We start from the raw sequence: 20,607 nt of genomic DNA, 5'->3' as shown, positions 1-20,607 counted from the left end.
TGTTTTGGTGTCATTCTTTTCGGCTTCTCGGCGGATTTATTTATCTTTATTGATATTTGGTCGAAAAATTGAGTTACCTATTTTTTTTTTTACTCAGAAGTCGAAAATTTCATAGTTTCTTCAGTTTTTTAAGTATTTTTCTATCAAAACTATTTTTTGGGTCATTATCATATTTTTTTTCGTAAAGTACATTAAAAACTGAAGAAAATGACATAAGGACCATTACAATATCTTAATTTGGACGGATTTTAGAAAATATCAAATTTTTTTTTAACATATTAATAAATAAAAAATTTTTTTACTTTTGTTTTGACAGTACCGTGGGCAAATTTCATAAAAAAAAAAAAACATTTTTTTTCACTAATAGTTTTTTATTTGTTTATAAAACTAAAAATTTTTTAAATTATTGCTTTTTGTTACATTCAGGCTTTAATTATATTTGAATAAAAATTTAAAAATTTATTTTGGTAATATATAATAAAACTTTGGTGAAGAAAAATTCTTCATCAGAGTAACTAATACAGCAGATAAGCGATTTCCACGAACACCGTCGTGGTCCGTAGTCTAAACTCATGACGAGGTATGATACCCGGGCCTCGACGACGTTCGCTAGGGTAACCTGAGATGCGACGTTGGACGATTTATGATTTTATAATATTTTGTACTGGATCTGCGGAGACAGAACAGGCAGTCAGCCGACGAACATCTAAGTCACCGGACCTATATTACACAAACAATATATTACAAAAAAATTATGCAAACGTAATGTGTGGTCTGCAAATCGATTTCTGAACATAAAATTCGCAATATATCCCTCCATGTTATCCTCAGATCGCCCATATTTCGGAATATTTGCTCGTGCATTACGTCAAGTTCTTTCAATATTTTTGGTACGTGCACCAGTCTCAGGGTCAACGAAATTTACTGAATGATTTGCAGACAAATTACGAAATCCTAAAATATTTTTAATAATTTAATACATCATCATCATAATTTATAGTACTTGTAATACTATTTTCAGTTATTTTTTTTTACTTCAATACCTTCGTCTTCTAAGCAATCATAAGCTTTCCAAAAATCAGAATAAATAGTTGATCCGCGACGTATTCTTTTTTTTTTCACTTCCAATAATATTTCTTTAGTTCGATTACGTACAGGTTCAATGAAAAAATTTTTAGTATCTCTTTCAAAACCACCAAATAGCCATTGTCCATCAATAATTCACCCTTTGTTATATTATCTGATACCAAATTTAGCCTCATCAATCTCAACTATTTTATTGCGACCACCAATCTTAGGATTAGAATTTTTTACAACCCAATATTCTAACACTTCCCTTATAAAAGCACTCCAATCACTACATGTGTTTGGAGATATTTTGAATTCGTTTATCAAATATTGTTAGTGAGGTGGATTGAGTAATAAATACTGCGTAATGAACGAACAATATTTTTCGATGGGTAAATGAGCATTTTGGAACCATGATCCCGTTCTTAATGATTGTTTGAAGTTACAAATTTTCGTTTTTTTTTTTTTATTTTCTAAAAACTATGAAATTTTCGACTTATAAGTGAAAAAAAAATAGGTAACTCAATTTTTCTACCAAATATCAATAAAGATTAATAAAACGAAGTACGTATCTCAAATACTTTTTTTAATTGCAAAAAATGTAAGCAGCCCCACTTCTACATAATTACCTTGAGTTCAATTTTTTTTCAGAATAATTTACTCTTTTTTTTAGCAATGAAAAAAACATGACTAGTATAGCAGACGTCAAACAATTATTTAGTTTTTATTAACAATTCATAGATTATCAGAAAAAATAAATGAGAAAATGCATACTAAGAAATTAATAAGTCGTTTGTATGTATTTCAAAAATATTTTTATTAATGTCATATTTATTTGTTTAAATTTTTTTTAGATTGTTCGTAATATCTTCTGTTTTAACGACTTCTAACACGGTGGAAGATGGTGTCAAATCAAAATTTATAATTATTAAAAAATATTATTGTGCAATGCGGCTGACGTAAGAGGATGAAGCCGTCTGCAGTGATTAAAATGTTTAATATCTAAAAAATTGTTCATTGAACCCACAGCTAGCGCTTTTTTCTGGACTAGAATGTCAACTGATCCTTGAAACTCAATGAATTTTCCAACAGCTTTAAAAGATTCCATTTGCATATGAAACGCTCCTAAATTAAACATAATTTGAATCTTAAGTAATAGCATTAATGATGTCACTACACAACGATTCAATTGTAACCGAATTCCCATCAGGATTTTTACTATTCACATCCGGTCCTTCGACTAAATTACTCATAAAATCATAAAGTTCTTTCGGAATGTCAAATTCGTTTTTAATAACACCATTCACGCGTAAATTTTCTGATAGCCTTCTCCTTTTATGTGTTTTTACACAATACCGCAAATCAAAAGCCACATCCTCTAACTTTTCATGGTTTTTAGTTTCTAACATCATTGATTCACTGTCCAGCATGGAAACATCGATATCGTCTGCATATAAAATTTTTTTTCGCAATGAACCGGTAGATGCTTCAATGATTAGTCGATCTCCATAAACTGTTAAAATTTTTCTTTCTAAATTTTCAGCTCTATACGCTTCAAAGTCAGCCAGACATACTTTCTCTTCTCCAAACTCTAACAGCAAAGCTTTGTACCGAGACAACAATTGTGTCAAGTAAAATATTTTCTTCTTCTTGATCACTTCTTCCTCAATAAAGTTCCCAAGTGCATTAAATGCCTGTTTATGAATATCTCTGTTTGTATGCCAGTAACTATCATCAGCCCGATCCGTCGTCTGGCGCTTGAATCGGACATGATAAGTAGAAAAACAGGCTGCATGATAAGGTACTGCCTTCTGATTATCCAGTTTTGACAGCAAGCGAGTATCATCGAATGCTTTAGCTGCTCTGGAGATGGTATCAATAGTTGACTGAGCCTGTGAAAATGTCACGTTCATTTTTTTCTTGCCAACTCGTTTGGTTTTGTGTCCACAAAAAATACAGGCTGTATTTTTAATCGATATAGATGAAAGTGCTTCCTCAGATGTTTCATTATCCGATTCTTCAATTTTTATTTGGTTTTCATAGGATCTTAATTTTTCAATCGCGATTGGTGAAATGGTCACAGACGCTAAACTGTGAGTATCATTTCTTGGATCTAGAGATGCTGATGTACAAGATTGAGCCTGCAGTAAATATTTTATTGTTTAAATTAAAATAGGCGACAATAATCTCAACAGAAAATGTTGTAAAGAACATATTAATTTAAAATCGTGTTCAGATCAACTTAATAAAATGGTAAAATCATAGGGAGGTGGACAATAATACAAAATTAGAAATCAAGTTGCTGAAGAAGTCCCGATAAAGGGACGAAACGTCCAATTTATGGTCAAAATTAAATTCTAATTTTGTATTATTGTCTATCTCCCTATAATTTTACCGTTTTATTAAGTTGTAAAGAACTTTTAATATTTAAAAATACTAAAAAGCTTTATGATATGAAATTTGATTTTTAATTCTTTATGAATGTGTAATAATTACGGTTATTAAAAATCTAAAAAGTTAATAGATTATCAAATCTTTCAGGTTGAAACAAAAATTATAAATTATGGAAAGTAGCTATTTTATATACCTCTGTAGAATTTATATCTGCAACAGTAGAATGAGAAGCGTCTGGGAGCTGCTGGCTTGTTGCAGAGACAATTTTTGTAGAAGTTGCAGATGGATCCTGATCATCGTGAGATGTTGAAAATTTTGGTATCTATCAAAGTTAATTTTTTTGAGCCAAGATAAAATAATAGTTTTTTATTGTAATTAAATAAAAAAATCTTACTTACTGCTTGTGATTTAAAAAAGGCATCAAAATCATCTTTGTACTTTGACTTCATAACTATTACTTTATTGAAACACTCATAGTGATAACCAAACACATTGGCTAACTCAGCACTGAATTTTATATTACCATATTTGAAATTTTTTTTTTTTACGAAATAAAATTTTAACATAACAATCTTCAAATTTTTTCTTATCAAAATCCCGCACAGCTTCCTTTGCACCACACAAAAAACACTTCTTCATATTTTGAGTTTGCAATAATGCTTTCGTTATTTTGAAATTTTTCCACGTGGTATGAGCGAGGTTATTGTTTACACTGAAATTCAAAACACGTCAAGTAAAAATGTTTTCTCTCTTTCTGGCTACTCTTGTTTCTGTCGACGTAGTACGCGCATCTATCATATAGTGTCCTTTTTTATTGTGCGGGAAAGAATCATCGTGTCTATCTCTGCGCGACACGCGTTTTTAGACAAATGTTGTTATTTATAGTATATTACACACCTAGGAAGGAAAATAGGACATTTCGACCCGTGTTTGTAACGTCTTACTTTCCTCCCTAGGTGTATAATCTACTATTTTTATAGGCTGCAGCAACTTTTAATGAGGTAGCCAGTTATTGAAATAGGGTAGAGGTACCATTTGTGGCCAGTGTACCATTTTTGGACATTTAATACTTCATTTTAATTAATGAAAAAGTATAAAATTAAATTTCCATTTCAATAGTGGGATCAAAAGTATCTTCGAATGCTATTTAAAAAATTAATTATGTCATTGTGTATTTTATTTAAATTTTTCAAGTGTCCAAAACTGGTCCTAAAGTGGCCAAAAACGGTACCTCTACTCGATTCAAATTTTCAGGTGAGGGAAATAACCCAAGAAGCTCGACAACAACGGAAAGTTTTGGGGTTTGCCCGCAGGGTCAACCAGTTTTTAGTTCTTTTTTTTAATTTAGTATTATTTTCAAAACATACTTAAACACACATTTTCAAAATTTAATATACACGTTCAAAGTATTTATCAATAAGCAATTTCCATTAATTAATTTTTTTCTCATGTTGGCAGTTCTTTACTCGGCTCAAATGAATGATCTGAAGTTAACCGACGTCAAATAATTTTTGAATTTTTTTAAAAACGATAAATTATAAAAAAAATGAGTGTGAATGTAGCAGACATTACACAAATTTAAAATTATAAATAAATAGAGTAAATAATTAAAAAAAATAATATTTATAAAAAATGCGCATTTAAAAAATTAAAAAATTAATAAATTAATGTGAATGTAGCAGACATCAGACAAATTTAAAATTATAAATAAATAGGGTAAATAATTTAAAAAATAATATTTATAAAAAATGCACTTATTCATTTTTTAATTTTTTAAATGCGCATTTTTTTAAATTTTAATTTTATTAATTATTTACTCTATTTATTTAAAATTGTAAATTTGTCTGATGTCTGCTGCACTCACACTCATATTAATAAGTGCATTTTTTATAAATATAATTTTTTTAATTATTTACTCTATTTATTTATAATTTTAAATTTGTTTGATGTCTGCTACATTCTCACTCATTTTTTTTTATGATTTATCGTTTTGAAAAAAATTCAAAAATTATTTGACGTCAACTAACTTCAGATCATTTAAATAAATATCTCTCGATTTGAAAATCTGGTCCTTAGTCATATGAGATCATGATATGATTATGATATTGAAGTTAGCCGACGTCCAATAATTTTTGGATTTTTTTTTAAACAATAAATTATTTTTAAAAAAATATTTGAAAAAATTGCACCTATAGTTTATTAAATTTTCTACATGTGCATTTTTTATTTTTATTTTTTTTTTTAAATTAAGTCGTTCAAACAGAAATTCGAAAATTTTCAACTGTCTGCTAACTTCAGGATCATGATATGATTATATATATAGCACACATATGTTATTTGTAAATGAGGCTTTATTGTAACCCGGTATAGAACAAGTTAAAGCGCGTAGTAGCAGTATGTGAAAACATTGACAAGTAAAAATGTTAGCTAATGTTTTTAAGCAATAAAATAAACTTTTTATTAATTATAAGGGTACAATATATTATTAATAATAACAATCAATCAATTATTATGCTTAGTTATTTTTAATTAAAACAAATAAACCATTAAAATGGCACAGTCTATTTTTGACGCTCTATCAGGTAAATTAAAATATGTATTTTATAAATAATAGGGTTAGTTTACTTCACATACTCCAGTTCATTTCCACATATTTTAATATATACTTATTATCACTCATTTAACTTTTATTTAATTGAATAAAAATATCATAATTTAATTAATCATAAAATTAATATAATAAATATTTATTTTTAGGCGTTTCTTTAGATAGTTCTACAGTACAATCATTACTTGAATCACAAAATCTTTTGCCAGATATTGAACACTCAGGTATTATTTAAATTAAAATTATTTACTAACTGTATTTAGTTAATTTATAATTAATATTTATTTATATTTTCTTAAGCGATAGATCAAGATGAAGAAGACATTTTCCAATGCGGTAAATGTAAATGTCAATACACATCATTGCATATGTTTTTACTGCACAAAAGATCGCATCTGAAAAAACAAGAACAGACTGTTGATTTAAGTCAGTATTTAATAAGTGATAATAGTCAAGTACAAGTTCATAATGAGGGTCCATGTCAAGATCCTACCACACAGTACAATCCTACAGAAACATTTATACAAAGTAATCAACTTACCGAGCCGATAATACTTGAAGAATCTGATATGTTATTCAGGTAAAATACTTAAAATAAATTAAGGTAAAGGTCCCTATACCTGCTGTACGATTAGTCGCTCACTTTAACTATTTAATGCGTTTTTTATAATTTTTAAAAAGGAAAATTTCAACTAAAAAAATTATTATTGATAAACAACTATTTGTGAATGTAAATATATTAAAATATAATGTATTAAATTATTTTATAATAGATTATAAATTTAAATTAAATGACTGTTTTCGAAATCGCGCTCACCCGGGCATTTTTACTTTAACGTTCATTCGTTGGATTAAATTTAGGCTACGTCAAAATTTTTAAGAATTGTTATAACTATATCTTATTTAATATATTTTTAAAATTCATGAAATTTTATATTATGACAGAAGAAAGTAATATAATTTATAAATTATTTTCCAAACCAATAAACTTATCATAGTTTAATTGACATTGTCTTTGAGCGACTATAGGACCATGTGTTGGTCGAGTAATGGGACATGACAACTTTTAGTGAGCGACTATGGGTACACTCAAGGACCTTATTTAAAAAATTAGTAATAATTAATTATCAACATTATTCTTCAAACTTAAATTTTATTCTAATACTTAAAAATACAAAAAATAACTATAAAAAAAAATATGGAGTTTCATTTTATTTAATCATTTATATTGAGTGATTAAATTTCACCGCAATGAAAAGTGAGCGGGTATAGGGGCTTTTACCTTATTTTTTATCATAAATATATGAATTATTTATTATCTATAGCATGGATCAAGAAAATTCAAGTTATCTGACAGCAGATACTGAATTTGGTGTACCAATTATTTTAAACACTGAAAATCTTGAAAATTTTACAACACCGTCATTAATATCTGATGATAATTTGCTGAAAGATGACAGCGATGATGTACATCAGCCACGTACAAGTGATACATCACAAGATAATGTTTCTTATGATGTATCTTCTTCTAATGAAATTGTGCCAATTGATAATAATATAATGAATGATATCGTAGAGGGTTTAGAAACACAAGAGAATAATACAAGTCCACCATTAAATTTAAAGGTATTGTTTACACAAATTATATTTTAACGAGCAGCCTGCAGTCACTACGTGACTGCCCAAGTATTACTACAAAATTTATTGAATATGATTTGAATTTAACTGTTTATTAAAATCTATACTTTAGAATCTTTTGTTTATTTCCGTTATCATTAAAATTTAATGAGACAAATCTCATCATTGACTCGCACACTAATTGATTTAAATGACTGTATGATCGTGGGATTCTTAAAAAAAAATCTATATATGGTCCAATTTTTTGTTGTTAGTCATCTAACTTATTCTTTTTTTACTGATATCAAATTAAATCCGTTTCATTTTTATAATCATAGAAGACATGGCATAGACTACATTTTTTTTATTTTCTTTCAATTATATACATGTAATAGTTTCATATATTCAGTCATATTTAGTGACAGAATAATTAAAATATTAATTTATTTCGAGAAAATAAATAGGATTGTCTTTTTTCCCGCGTAATTTAAATGTTTAACGAATGATAAAGATAAGTTGCTTTATCTCGAAACTCAGCAATAAAAAAGAGTTTAAACTATGAGAAGGCACAAATTCAAGTCAAGACCTTTCTAATGATACCAAATTTAATAACATTAACATATTTTATTATGTAGATATGACGGGAACAAAATTTGCCTTATTCTCTTAAGGGGGATAGCCACTGTGAGGATCGAAAAAATAGGTGATTTTCGGGATTTTTTGACTGGGATAATAAAAGAATTTGGGGACCGGGTTCCTTTTTTTTCTAAAGTATACATTGAAGATAATTCTCCTAAATTTTTATCAAAAAATATCATGTTGTTACAAAGTTATAAGCATTTTTGTGGAGCTCCAAAAAAATTTCCTTCACCACGGTCTCATCTCTAACTCAAAAACGGATTATCAGAAACAAAAAAATCAAACCGCGTTGTAATCTGTATGCATGTGATTATCGTTTCACGTAGGGGATTTTGAAAATTTGGATTTGAAAAAAAATGGCGACATACTAAAAATTTTGTCGATTTTTTTATCATTTTTTTGGATTCAAACAGCCCTAAAAATCTTAAAAATCAAATTTTTCAAAATCCTCTACGTGTAACTTTAGCTACTGAATAGACGGATACGGAAAAAAAAAGTTGCGAATCAGTTCATATTTATGCAAATTACAGGTGCGACCAGTTCAAAAAAAGTAGTTTCGAGAAAAACGCGTTTAAAGTTTTTAGTCGATGCACCGGTCAGTTGACGCGCTGTCACAAATTAACTATCACTTGAAAAATATTCGGAATTTTCATATAAAACTCTAGATACATATTTTTGAATATATAAACTTTGATTTAATAAAAACAAAAACAATTTTTTTTTTAAATTTCACAGTGGCTATCCCCCTTAATAATATAAATAATTTTTAATAATATTTATTAAATAAAATATTTATTACAGTACAAGTGTAATTATTGCCACAAACAATTTGCTAAAAAATTTTATTGGCAACAACATGAGCGTTCTCATACAGGTGAGAAACCATATCAGTGTGTTGTTTGCGGACGTGCGTTTGCACAGAAGTCAAATGTTAAAAAACATATGTCATCGCACAAAGTATGGCCTGGTACGGCCATACATTCATTACCTCCAGAGGTAGTTATTTAACATAAAGTTGATATTTAAATTATGAGTATATATATTTGTTGGCTTTTATAATTTAAAATAATTTACTTATTTTAAGGCACCACCTGATGGAAGTATTGATCGCACTTATCATTGTCAATTTTGTAAAGAGATATTTGATTCGTACAAAGCATTGAAAGGTCATTTGATAGTATCACATATGACATTGAAAGTATACAAATGCGTACAGAATAGTTGTAGTATGATGTTTGCCGATTTAGATGATTTTCTGGAGCACACGAGAAGTCATAAACGCTCAGAATATCGTTGTCACGTTTGCGGTGAAATATTTAATACACTGTCTGATCTTGGTCTTCATCAGTATGTTCACTCCGTCCAAAAACAAAAAACAACTGAAAAATATTACTGTTGTACTGTTTGTAAATCATCATTTTCAAATCTCGAAGCACTTCAACATCATACCGAAACTACGACACATGATTATGCGTGTCCACATTGTGGTAAAAGTTTTCTTATTGAAAGATTTTTACGTCGACATTTAAAGACTCATGTATCCTCAGCTAAATTTGCATGTGAAGATTGTGGTAAAGCTTTTAAAACAGAGCAGTATCTTGCCAATCATAAGTTAATTCATAGTGAAGAAACTCCATTTATTTGTCCGCAATGTCCTGCTAGATTTAAACGTAAAGATCGGCTTGGTCGTCATATGCTAATTCATGATCTTACTAAAAGATTGAAATGTCCTTTTCGTGGTTATCTTGGTTGTATGAGTGAATTTTCACGACCAGATAAACTAAAAAGACATCTTCTTACTCACAGTAATATAAAACGATTCACTTGTATTCAATGTAATCGTGACTTTAATCGCGCTCAAGCGACAAAACATCACGAAATGAGTAAACATACTTTCAAATGTGATATTTGTTCAGAGGTAAATTTTTTTTTATTAATTTCATTTCATTAAATTTTATACTTTTTATTTGTCGTTTATTAAAAGTTTCATTTTTTTTTTTCATTAGACATTCAAGAATAAAGATCAACTGAATACACACAATTGTAATCAAACTGTTGAAACAAAGAAATATATGAGCTCACAGTTACCAAGAAAAGCCTCTGGTACATTTAAACCAAGAAAACCGACACCAAAGCGGCAAATGGTAACGAAATCTACAGCTGCTGGGTTTGCTGATAAAGAGAAATTAAAAACTGATGAAGTTGATAAGCGAATGGTATGTTTATAAATACTATAATCCCACCAACGTCGATTTTATTTAAATTCCATGGCTTCATTATTTATCAGCGATAATGAGGCCCAAAAATAATTTTTGATTTTAAAAACTCAAATTCAAACGTAAAATAACATCTTAATATTTTCTGAGCTAAATGTACATGCAAAAAATATTGAATTATATAAATTGAATGTTCACATTAATTTTATATTAAGATGTTTTAAAATATATTTATATATTTTTTTGGGATGTATAAATTATTTGTTTTGATCGGTGATTTTATTGTATAATGAATATTATTACATCCGATACTTTTCAACCATTTTTTTATTGGGAATATTTCGCTGATTATATATGTCAACACCTTCAGACCAATGTTTTAATAAATTAATATTAAATAATTATTTAAGGTAAAAGCCCCTAATCTGAATATATTAAAATATAAAGTATCAAATTATTTTATAATAGATTATAAATTTAAATTAAGTGACTGTTTTCAAATTTCGCACTCAGCTGGGAATTTTTTACTTTAACGTTCATTCGTTAGATTAAATTGAGGCTACGTCAAATTTTTTAAGAATTGTTATAACTATATCTTATTACATATATTTTTAAAATTCATGAAATTTTATATTATGACAGAATAAAGTACTATAATTTATAAATTATTTTCTAAATCAATAAACTTATCATAGTTTAATTGACATTGTCTTTGAGCGACTATAGGGCCATGTGTTGGTCGAGTAATGGGACATCACAACTTTTGTGAGCGACTATGGGCACACTCAAGGACCTTATTTAAAAAATTAATAATAATTAATTATCAACATTATTCTTCAAACTTAAATTTTATTCTAATACTCAAAACTACAAAAAATAACTACGAAAAAAAATATGGTTTTTCATTTTATTTAATCATTTATATTGAGTGATTTAATCTCACTGCAATGAAAAAGTAAGCGAGTATAAGGGCTTTTACCTTATAACATTCTTTATTTACAATTAAAAAAATTTTTTTCATTTTTATGAGACAACTGTTCTTAGCTTTACAATTATTTTGAAATTATAAATTAATTATTGAATTTGAAATTACCTGTAATAATTTTTTATATTAATTCACATTAATATTAATTTCATTTATTTTTATGGTACAGGTATCATCAGATCTTTTGATGCTCGACAACTTGGAAGACTTAGAAGATAAAAAAAGTTTGATAGAAAATTTAAACGTACCACAAGATATAAATGCTATGGATACTTTTATAAAATCTGATTCATCAGATGAAGAAGAAGAAATAGAAATTAAAGAACAAGAAGAAGATGAAGATGAAGAAGAAGAAGATATGACCAGTGAAATGGATTTCCAATCGATACAAGAGTCCACTTGTATCAATTAATAACAAATTTTGAAACAAAACATTTTTAAAAAATATATTAGAATTTTTTTACGTTATCATAGATTTTTTTGGTTGTAGTTAAGATAGTTATCGCCATTAAATGTGCAATGTGCGTGTACGATGCATTTTACAATAGCAACGTTTTTTAGATTACATATATCTGTGATAATTTTACTGTAAATATTAATACATATATACATATATTATATTAACTTATAAAAAAAAAAATATAGTATTTCTTATTTGAACACAAGTTAATAATTTTCTTAGCAGTAATTATGCAATTATAATGATAATTTTTTGATAATATTCTAGTATCGCCAAGGAAGCCGCTATCTAAACCACATCCACCTTGAAATGCTAAATACCCGTTTTTTTCGTTCCACAATAATATTTAGTTCACTTTTACTTGTTATCATACACTTTTGTTGCAAAACTTATTTCTATTTGCATTTCAAATTATACTTTTTACCCGACCTAGTATTACTTTGTATAAAAAATGCCATCGGCATCGTATCAAGTGACACAAAAACCTAATACACCTCAAAATAATGATCAATCTTATAGAAATTGTGTTATTACAATGGTTTTATTTATTATGATGTGTACTATTATTATTTTGGCGACTTGGCCTTGGAAAAAAAATAATTATCTGAACAATGCAGTCAGTGAGGATGATAACTATGTAAGATTAATATTTATTTATTTTATTTTTATGTAAGCTATTGTAATTTATAAATTATTTTATTAACAGAATAGTGAAGAATATATAAGTGATAATGATTTTTATAAAAATAATGAATCTGGTATATTTGAACGGCTTGAAGAAAAATTAGAAAATACCACAATGTTTTCAGTGACAGCTGAAGTAACTGAAAGTTTTGAAAAAAATGAATACATAGAAGAATATTCATCTATCACTTCAGTAGAATTATTGGAGATTAGTTCTGGTGATGTTGAAACGTCTTCGTCAGTACCTAATGACAATTTTATTAGTTTTTCATCAGCGTCTCCAATAGATTTATTAGAAACTAGTTCTTCTGGTGATATTGAAACGTCATCGATATCTAATGATAATTTTATTAGTTTTTCATCAGCGTCTCCAATAGATTTATTAGAAACTAGTTCTTCTGGTGACATTGAAACGTCTTCATCGGTATCTAATGACAATTTTATTAGTTTTTCATCACCTTCTCCAATAGATTTATTAGAGACTAGTTCTTCTGGTGATATTGAGACATCTTCATCGATATCTGATGACAATTTTATTAGTTTTTCATCAGCGTCTCCAATAGATTTATTAGAGACTAGTTCTTCTGGTGATATTGAAATGTCTTCATCAGTATCTTATGAGGATTCATCAGTATCTAATAGTTTTTCTTCTACTGAGTCTATAATTAATACTAGTGAAGATTATACAGAATCTGAGGGAACAGAAGAAACTGTAAGTGATGACAGTACTGTAACACCATCACCATCAGAAGGATATAGTACGATGAAAAAAATGGTTTACTTTTATTTTGGAAGTACGTATTCAGAAGAATTAAAAACCACATTTGAGGGGGATGAAAATAATGATACTGCTACAAGTACATCAAGTCCATCAGTTACAAATGAAATTTTTGATGAAGATACAGCAGAATCAATTAAAATTTCAATGGCCACTTCAAATGATCCGATAGTTTTTACAACTAAAAATAGTTTGCTGGAAAATAAAACTATGTCTTCAGAAAAAACGATCGCTGAATTGTCAGATGAAGAACAAGGAATTCCTGTATGTATGTCAGGACAATGTAAACAATTGTCAAGTAAAATATTATCTTATATGAACCATTCAGCGAATCCTTGTGATGACTTTTATGAATACGCTTGCGGTGGCATGGAATCAGACCCTCAAATTAGTAACGTTGACTTGTCTATGCAAGTGTTGGAAAGAATAAAAAGTACTTTTATTATAATATTCTTTTTTTTATTAGAGTTTGATATTTATTAAAATTATTTTGTATTCGATTTTTAGATTCGATTAAGAAATTTAATCATCATCCAGAATATTTATCATTTACAAAATATATTGACAGTTGTATGAGATACGATGACTATTCTACTAAAAATGAAAGAATTATTCAAGGTTTTTTTTATTCATCTGTTTAATAATTTATTTTTGATAATTATTGTCTAATTAAATTATTATTTTGATTATTCTAAATAGCTAAAGACGTTTTAAGTAAAATTGGAAAATTTTATACCGCATCAAATTGGGAAAATAATTTTGATTTGACTCAATTAATTGCCAATATGATTCTTCACAATAAGTAAATAATATCTGTTTATAAATATTATTAAAATCGCAGGGAAAAGGACAAAAAAAAACATTAAAATTTGAATATTGATAAACGTTGAACTCTTATTTATTTATTTATTAATATTGTACGCCAATCGGCTATATACAACTGGTTACAAAGTACAGTTACAAATATAAGAAAAACTATGATTTGAAAGTAGAAACATATTCAATTATAATTAAACTTTGACGTTTTTGACTGAGGAAAGAAGAAACTTGATTAATTGTTTAGAAGATTTTTAATATTTGAGTGAAAAACCGGAAGAGATCCACCAAAAAATCGATGTCCGAATAGAACTCGTTGACGGTTAGCTATTCTATTGTACGGTCCATTAATTGCGTAGTTTTTATTAGACTAGATTAGATTAGAGTGTTAATTATTCGATTGCTCCTGAGACACGGTTTATTACAGACTATACCAAAACCTCCTAGTATATCAGGCGAATCAATCAATCCATTGATGATTTTATAGAAGAAGGTCAGGTCAGTTATGTCTTCTTGATTTTATACTTCAAACGCAAATCTTCAGTGCTATAAGCAGGGCCCTTGGCCTGATGAAATAGGATAGACTTGAGAAATTTGCGTTGTACCGCATCCACTCTGTTGCTAAGCATGTTAGTAAAAGGGGACCATATAATGGTTCCGTACTCTAGTATGGGTCTAACAAGAGTTAAGTATAGAATAACGAGTGAGTACACAGTACAAAAGCCCTTGCTGGATCTGATGACGAGTCCAAGCACTTTGTAGGCCTGAAGAGTGATTTTTTCCACGTGTTTGGCAAAGGTTGTTGTCAACGACAATCCCTAGATCTTTAATGTCCGAAACTTCTTGAATAAGCTAGTCACCAAAAAAATACTCAGTCGGAATTCGAATGTGAGACCGAAAAAAAGACATCACTGCACATTTTTTTATGTTTAAGTTAAGCTTTCTGACCTGACACCATCAGTATATCGACATCTATCTCACCAGTTATTTTTCTAAATATTTTCAGATCATCTGCATACAATTTTCGTCACTTCATAACATTAAAATTGAACAGCTTTATAATTTTAAACATTTTAACAGGTTTTTATAACCATACCTCAATCACTCAAAGCTTTAGCTGCTGATGAAGTCACAATAAAAGTGACAAAATGTCCAACATTTTTAAATATTATATTTAAATTCTGTTTTTTTGTTCTCTTGCGATTTCAATTCTACTTCAAATAATTGTTTAGACACAATAAGATTTTATGTTCGAAACATAATTATATAACTTTTGAAAAAATTTATTGATAAATTTTCTTTTTTAGCCCAATACTTTTTGATATTGTACCGGATGTAAATGAAATGAATCCTAAAAAATTTATTTTAAGTCTCCGACCACCAGATAATTTATCTAAATATTTGAATTATGCGTCTTGTGTTGAAGACATCGATGATCTATCAGAAGAAATAGATTTAGGGGAACTCTATAATAATTACAAATCCTGCAAAGTAATTATATAATTAAAATTAAAATATAATTACATTAAATTTATTCTATTTATATTTTTATTTAAAACTTTTTCTTTACAGAATAATACAAGAGAATTATATAGTTCTGTTACTAAAGCACTAAAAGAATTTGATATTTTTGGAGAATTTTATAATTTAGATAATATTACTGAATATATTAATGAAATAGTTATTGATATAAATTATCAAGTAATCAAAGCCTTATTTTCGGTAACAAATTATAAATTGAACTATCAAATATCTAATTTAATATTAAAAATATTTATTCTACTATTTATTTATTTATTTTACTCTAGAATTATCCACCAGAGAGTGAAATTCGTGCAGCTTATGAATCTAAAAATTACGGCATAATAACTCTTAGTGATTTGGAAGATCACTCAAAATTAGTGAGTCTCTATAATTATCATTATTTTAAATATATAATAAATTTATTGTTTTAAATAATTATTAATTAGTTAAATTGGACAAAATTAATATCAATTATCACTGGAATGACATTTGAACCTCACGATGAATTACAAATATATTTTAAAAATAATATATTTAATGCTTTAAATACTTTGGAAAAATTTAGTAAAACTCATTTACGTGAATTAAATAATGCACTTCTTGGACTTTACGCAAGAAATTTATACAATGAGGTAAATATATATAGATTTTATTATTTTGTTTATTCGCATCCATTATAATAAATGAATGATATATAGAAGGAATGTGGAGAAGACATTGAAAACACTAGTTATTGATTTAGTGAGATTTCGATTCTTTTATTGAATCTTCATCACCTGGGTCAAAAATAAAACTTGATTTAGACTTGATTGTCTCAATTGTGATTAAGTAAGACAGTTAAGTCTAAAATAAGGCGGATTCGCGATAGATAAATGATAAATCATATGTCTGGCGCATAGCGCAAATTTTCAAAAAAATGTATATCAGAAAAATTGTTTGATTAATGATCAGCGTAAAATTAAATGAAATTTAAGTAAATTTTGAAGACAAAAATGAAAAAGCCAGACACTTTTGGAAGTGTAAATATAGACCCAAACCACCCCAAAGTTATATTTTTATACAGATAGTTAAACATATTTATTTGACCCTAGAGCCAAAGCTCCCTCAATGCCATCAATAAGTAATACATCATTTTCCAAAAGTATACAGTATAACAATAATTAATGTTGATGACAAACAAAAAACTTCAAATTGTTTCAAAATAAATTATAAATTCAGTACAGCAATTAATTGAAAACAATTTAAATGAAGATTTTAAATTAACAAATGAATGAATATGGTAAATTAATTAATTTTTATTTTTGAGAAAGAATGCAAAAGAGGCATTTTGAAATTCAGCAAGACCATCTACAGTTGTTAGCCCTGATGGCAGCAAGTTCCAAACACGTATGCCATGAATTAAAAACGATTGTTCATAAATATTAGTATTTACTCTAGGTAAACGCAAGTAATCTTGTCTAATATTACCTCTACGCATCGCAACTTCTAGAAACTCGAGCTTTGAGGCAAACAACTGCCGACGATTTAACCGAATTTCTTTAAAAAATAAACACGCTATGAAATAATCTCTTCTCGAACTCAATTTAAGCCAACTTATATAATAAAAATGAAGTGTAATTAATATCGTCTTAATTACATTTATTTGAAAATCTCCTGTACAAAAAAAGACCAGCCAGACATACCATTTATTATTTATCTATCCTAAAAGTATTACCATGTAAAATTTCAAAGTGAATCAAACATTTCATTTAAATGGGTCACCAGCTATCCGACTATTTATTGTATTTATGTTCTTTAATATATTTTGCGATGTATATATGCTTATAGATGCCTGATGAAAATTAAAAAAAGAATCGTGACGTCGCTAAATCAATAATTATTATTTTCAATTTCTTTTCCACATTCTTGCTATATATCATTTGTATTTTATTTAATATATTTTATAACAATTAATACTATTGCAGTTTGTAGAGTCAACATCATTTAAGGATTTAGAAAGTTATTGTTATGATAGTGCTATGAATTATTTACCTAAAGAAACTTCATATATATACATTTCTTCGTTCTCGGAAAATGAAGTTAATTACACGAGTTCGATGGTAAATAACATAATTAAAAAAAAATAATAATTATAAAAATGATTAAAAATTTATTTATTTAACTCATTGTCAGATACAAAAAATGTTTATTGAATTAAAAGAAACTTTGAGATTAAATTTTGAAAAATTAGAGTGGACTAACAAAGAAGGTCGTGATGAATTAATTCAAAAATTAGAAGGATTGAAAATATCCATTCCAGATATTTCTTATTTCAATAACAGTTTACAATTAATTACGACTGATGATTACTTCAATAACACAATAACTTTAATGAAGCATTCGAGACGAGAAATGTACGATATTTTAGAAATAAAACCAAGTAATCCAGAACAACTGTAAGTTTATATTTTTTTTTAGATTATCAAGATAATTCTTTTATTTTAATTGTAATTTATAATAAAAATAACACTAAAACTTAAAATAATTTCGTAAAAATGTACTTCCTATCTTAATTAATTAATACATTCCCTGAGAAATTAAAATTTCAAAGCTTTTTTTTTGTTATAGATTTAAAATATAAATTGCTTTTAATGAAATTCTATTAAAATAAATAATTATTTTCTAGCTGGACATATTTTGCAAAGCCCTATCAATCATCATTTCAAACACTGTATGGTTTAAATTTAATTCTCGTACCTTTAGGTGCAATTGACTGGCCATCAATTAAAAAATACGATCAAACATTTGATTATTTAATTTTATCAAACCTTGGAAATCTCATAGCTCGTGAAATAGCCAATTATTTCGACTCAAATGGTAAAATAAAATATTAATTAATTAATCTTAACTAAGCAACATAATGTATAATAAAAATTGTGTAATATTTATAAATAAGTACACAGTGATTTTAAAGAAAGAAAAGATTAATTTAAAAAAAAGAATTAAGGATAATTCAAGAATTTAATAATCAGGGTACGGAAGCTTGTGCTCAACAATAAGAATAAAAGAAAAAACATTCGCGCAAATTTCTCAAAGAAATTTCTAAAAGACATATTCAAATGTCGAGTGTCATTAAAGCCGTTGAAATTAAGATTGTGAAAAAAATGTGTCAATAAGACAATCAGCAAGACAATTAGCAAGACCACCAACAAGACCATCAGCAAGACGATTGTCTTGTTAGTTGTCTTACTGGCGGTCTTGCTGCTTGTCTTGCTAATTATCTTGCTGGTGGTCTTGTTGATTGATTATCTTGCTGATTGTCTTATTGACATATTTTTTTCACAACCTCAATTTCAACATTCTTTTATGGCATTCAATACTTGAATATATCTTTTAATTTAATTCACGTAAATTTGCTCGCGATCGTAATTATGATATAGAGAAATTTGGGTGAATTCTTTTCTTTTATTTTTATTGTTAAGCACAAACTTCTGTACCCTGATAATAATAATTAATCATCGTAGTTGTTATTAACAGGAATAAAATATTGGAATGGAACACGTGATTCTCCATTCGCACTTCTTGATGATGATTTTACAAAGACAAATTACGATGACTACATAAATTGTCAAAATCAATCGCTTTTTCAAGAGCCGATACATATGATACTTCCATCTCAAAATAAACACATTCGTTTCATGGTAAAATAACAATAATATTAATTAACAAACTATTTAAATACATTAAAAACACTTATTACTTTAAATTATCGAACTTTTTTATTTATTTTATTAATAACATAATCTCTAAATTATTAGATGCCTCAATTGACTCTAAACTCAAGACTATCTGACGCTATGGGCGTTAAACTTGCCCACGATACTTTGGCTAGAATTGGATCAACTTCTGCGAAGCTTCTACCCTGGTTAAATTTAAATATCAATCAGCTTTTTTATCTTACTTACACTCAGGTAAAAAAAGTTTTAACGCAATTTATTGATCTATCAATTTAATGAATGGAAAAATTATCAATAAGCTTAAAAAATCAATCCTCAATAATTACTTATCATTATATATTTATTCATATATAAATAATCATCAATGCCCAATTTAAACTAATCGATTGTCATGATGAACTCATCCTCTACAGATGATTTATATAACAAGTCTATATTTATTAGCATCTTTTTTTATTTTTTTATCAAGTCAACAATTTAAAAATCTAGTCCTATTTATTTTATTGTTAAAATATGAGAAAAATTTTTATTTAAATTAAATTTATGAATTAATATATAAAAATATAAATTTAAAAGGTATTGATTCAAAAGCTTTGATAAGTTATTTAATTTGTTGCTTATGACATTTTGGATTATCTTAAAACTAATGTATATATATTTTAGATACTGTTATTTTTTTTTCTTTTTTTAGTCACACTGTACAAAGATTCCACTAACCAAATTTATAATTTCATTGTATGAGAATACGATTCTACCAAGTCGCGTGAGAATTTTAGCCACAGCAACGAACAACAAAGCATTTGGCGAGTTATGGAATTGTCCGGAAGCTTCACAATTACTTCCAAACTTTTCATGTGGTATTTTTCCATATCTCGAGTATCAAAGCGTAGTGATTGAAACTGCGTAATTAAATACCCGATATAATAATCGTTAATTTAAACTCTTCGTTACATTTAACTTAATCTATTATCATTATTATTTTTATCATTACTATTCTTTCTTGTTCTTTTTCTTTTTATAGTATTACTATGTATTAATTATGGCATAGGTTTACGAACTTGAGCGTGGCTCGTAGTGATCAGGTCGTACGACTAGAAAATTT

General features: G+C 27.5%; 3 protein-coding genes across 10 annotated transcripts; 2 read left to right on the top strand and 1 right to left on the bottom strand.

Moving 5' to 3' along the window:
- Positions 1-704: 704 nt before the first annotated feature.
- On the bottom strand, positions 705-6,220 carry LOC130669358 (uncharacterized). 7 transcript variants are annotated; one of them, XR_008990163.1, is made up of 4 exons: positions 3,861-4,619; positions 3,656-3,784; positions 1,044-3,209; positions 705-954 (listed from the first exon to the last, which is right to left on the bottom strand). XR_008990163.1 is itself a non-coding variant. In XM_057472188.1 (4 exons), the coding sequence occupies exons 2-4, from the start codon at positions 4,026-4,028 to the stop codon at positions 2,217-2,219; spliced, it is 1,290 nt and encodes a 429-aa protein (XP_057328171.1). In that variant the 5' UTR covers positions 4,029-4,253; positions 6,088-6,220; the 3' UTR covers positions 705-2,216. The 7 variants fall into 7 exon arrangements, 6 of the variants coding, with proteins under 6 accessions (XP_057328171.1, XP_057328172.1, XP_057328173.1 ...); XM_057472188.1 differs by adding an exon at positions 6,088-6,220 and having other exon boundaries at positions 705-3,209; positions 3,861-4,253; XM_057472189.1 differs by adding an exon at positions 4,830-4,944 and having other exon boundaries at positions 705-3,209; positions 3,861-4,174.
- LOC130669355 (zinc finger protein 341-like) lies at positions 5,827-12,168 on the top strand. 2 transcript variants are annotated; one of them, XM_057472181.1, is made up of 8 exons: positions 5,827-6,044; positions 6,220-6,294; positions 6,377-6,650; positions 7,396-7,696; positions 9,128-9,322; positions 9,411-10,244; positions 10,333-10,542; positions 11,697-12,168. In XM_057472181.1, exons 1-8 carry the CDS (start codon positions 6,014-6,016, stop codon positions 11,937-11,939), a joined length of 2,163 nt encoding a protein of 720 aa, XP_057328164.1. In that variant the 5' UTR covers positions 5,827-6,013; the 3' UTR covers positions 11,940-12,168. The 2 variants fall into 2 exon arrangements, with proteins under 2 accessions (XP_057328164.1, XP_057328163.1); XM_057472180.1 differs by having other exon boundaries at positions 5,828-6,044; positions 6,371-6,650; positions 11,697-12,167.
- A 156-nt stretch (positions 12,169-12,324) lies between these two features.
- Positions 12,325-20,492, top strand: LOC130669354 (membrane metallo-endopeptidase-like 1). Its single transcript, XM_057472179.1, has 14 exons — positions 12,325-12,624; positions 12,694-13,882; positions 13,957-14,067; positions 14,149-14,251; positions 15,573-15,756; positions 15,838-15,987; positions 16,074-16,166; positions 16,236-16,421; positions 17,754-17,888; positions 17,962-18,224; positions 18,455-18,645; positions 19,306-19,469; positions 19,587-19,739; positions 20,197-20,492. Exons 1-14 carry the CDS (start codon positions 12,439-12,441, stop codon positions 20,410-20,412), a joined length of 3,324 nt encoding a protein of 1,107 aa, XP_057328162.1. The 5' UTR covers positions 12,325-12,438; the 3' UTR covers positions 20,413-20,492.
- The last annotated feature ends 115 nt before the right edge of the window (positions 20,493-20,607 follow it).

The sequence above is a fragment of the Microplitis mediator genome, chromosome 6 (assembly GCF_029852145.1).
Source record: "Microplitis mediator isolate UGA2020A chromosome 6, iyMicMedi2.1, whole genome shotgun sequence".
In the NCBI taxonomy this organism is placed as follows: Eukaryota; Metazoa; Arthropoda; class Insecta; order Hymenoptera; family Braconidae; genus Microplitis; species Microplitis mediator.
Note: the sequence above shows the minus strand (reverse complement) of the source record. Positions and strands in the feature narration are given on the sequence as shown.

Excerpts from the sequence above, each read along its gene's own strand:
- LOC130669358 (XM_057472188.1), bottom strand. The coding sequence starts at position 4,028 with ATGTTAAAATTTTATTTCGTAAAAAAAAAAAATTTCAAATATGGTAAT. Across the intron at positions 3,785-3,860 it reads CCTTTTTTAAATCACAAGCA|ATACCAAAATTTTCAACATC; the intron begins GTAAGTAAGATT and ends TAACTTTGATAG. Across the intron at positions 3,210-3,655 it reads CAGATATAAATTCTACAGAG|GCTCAATCTTGTACATCAGC; the intron begins GTATATAAAATA and ends TATTTACTGCAG.
- LOC130669355 (XM_057472180.1), top strand. The coding sequence starts at position 6,014 with ATGGCACAGTCTATTTTTGACGCTCTATCAG. Across the intron at positions 7,697-9,127 it reads GTCCACCATTAAATTTAAAG|TACAAGTGTAATTATTGCCA; the intron begins GTATTGTTTACA and ends TATTTATTACAG. Across the intron at positions 10,245-10,332 it reads AATGTGATATTTGTTCAGAG|ACATTCAAGAATAAAGATCA; the intron begins GTAAATTTTTTT and ends TTTTTTCATTAG.
- LOC130669354 (XM_057472179.1), top strand. The coding sequence starts at position 12,439 with ATGCCATCGGCATCGTATCAAGTGACACAAAAACCTAATACACCTCAA. Across the intron at positions 12,625-12,693 it reads TCAGTGAGGATGATAACTAT|AATAGTGAAGAATATATAAG; the intron begins GTAAGATTAATA and ends TTTTATTAACAG. Across the intron at positions 19,470-19,586 it reads ATAAACACATTCGTTTCATG|ATGCCTCAATTGACTCTAAA; the intron begins GTAAAATAACAA and ends CTAAATTATTAG.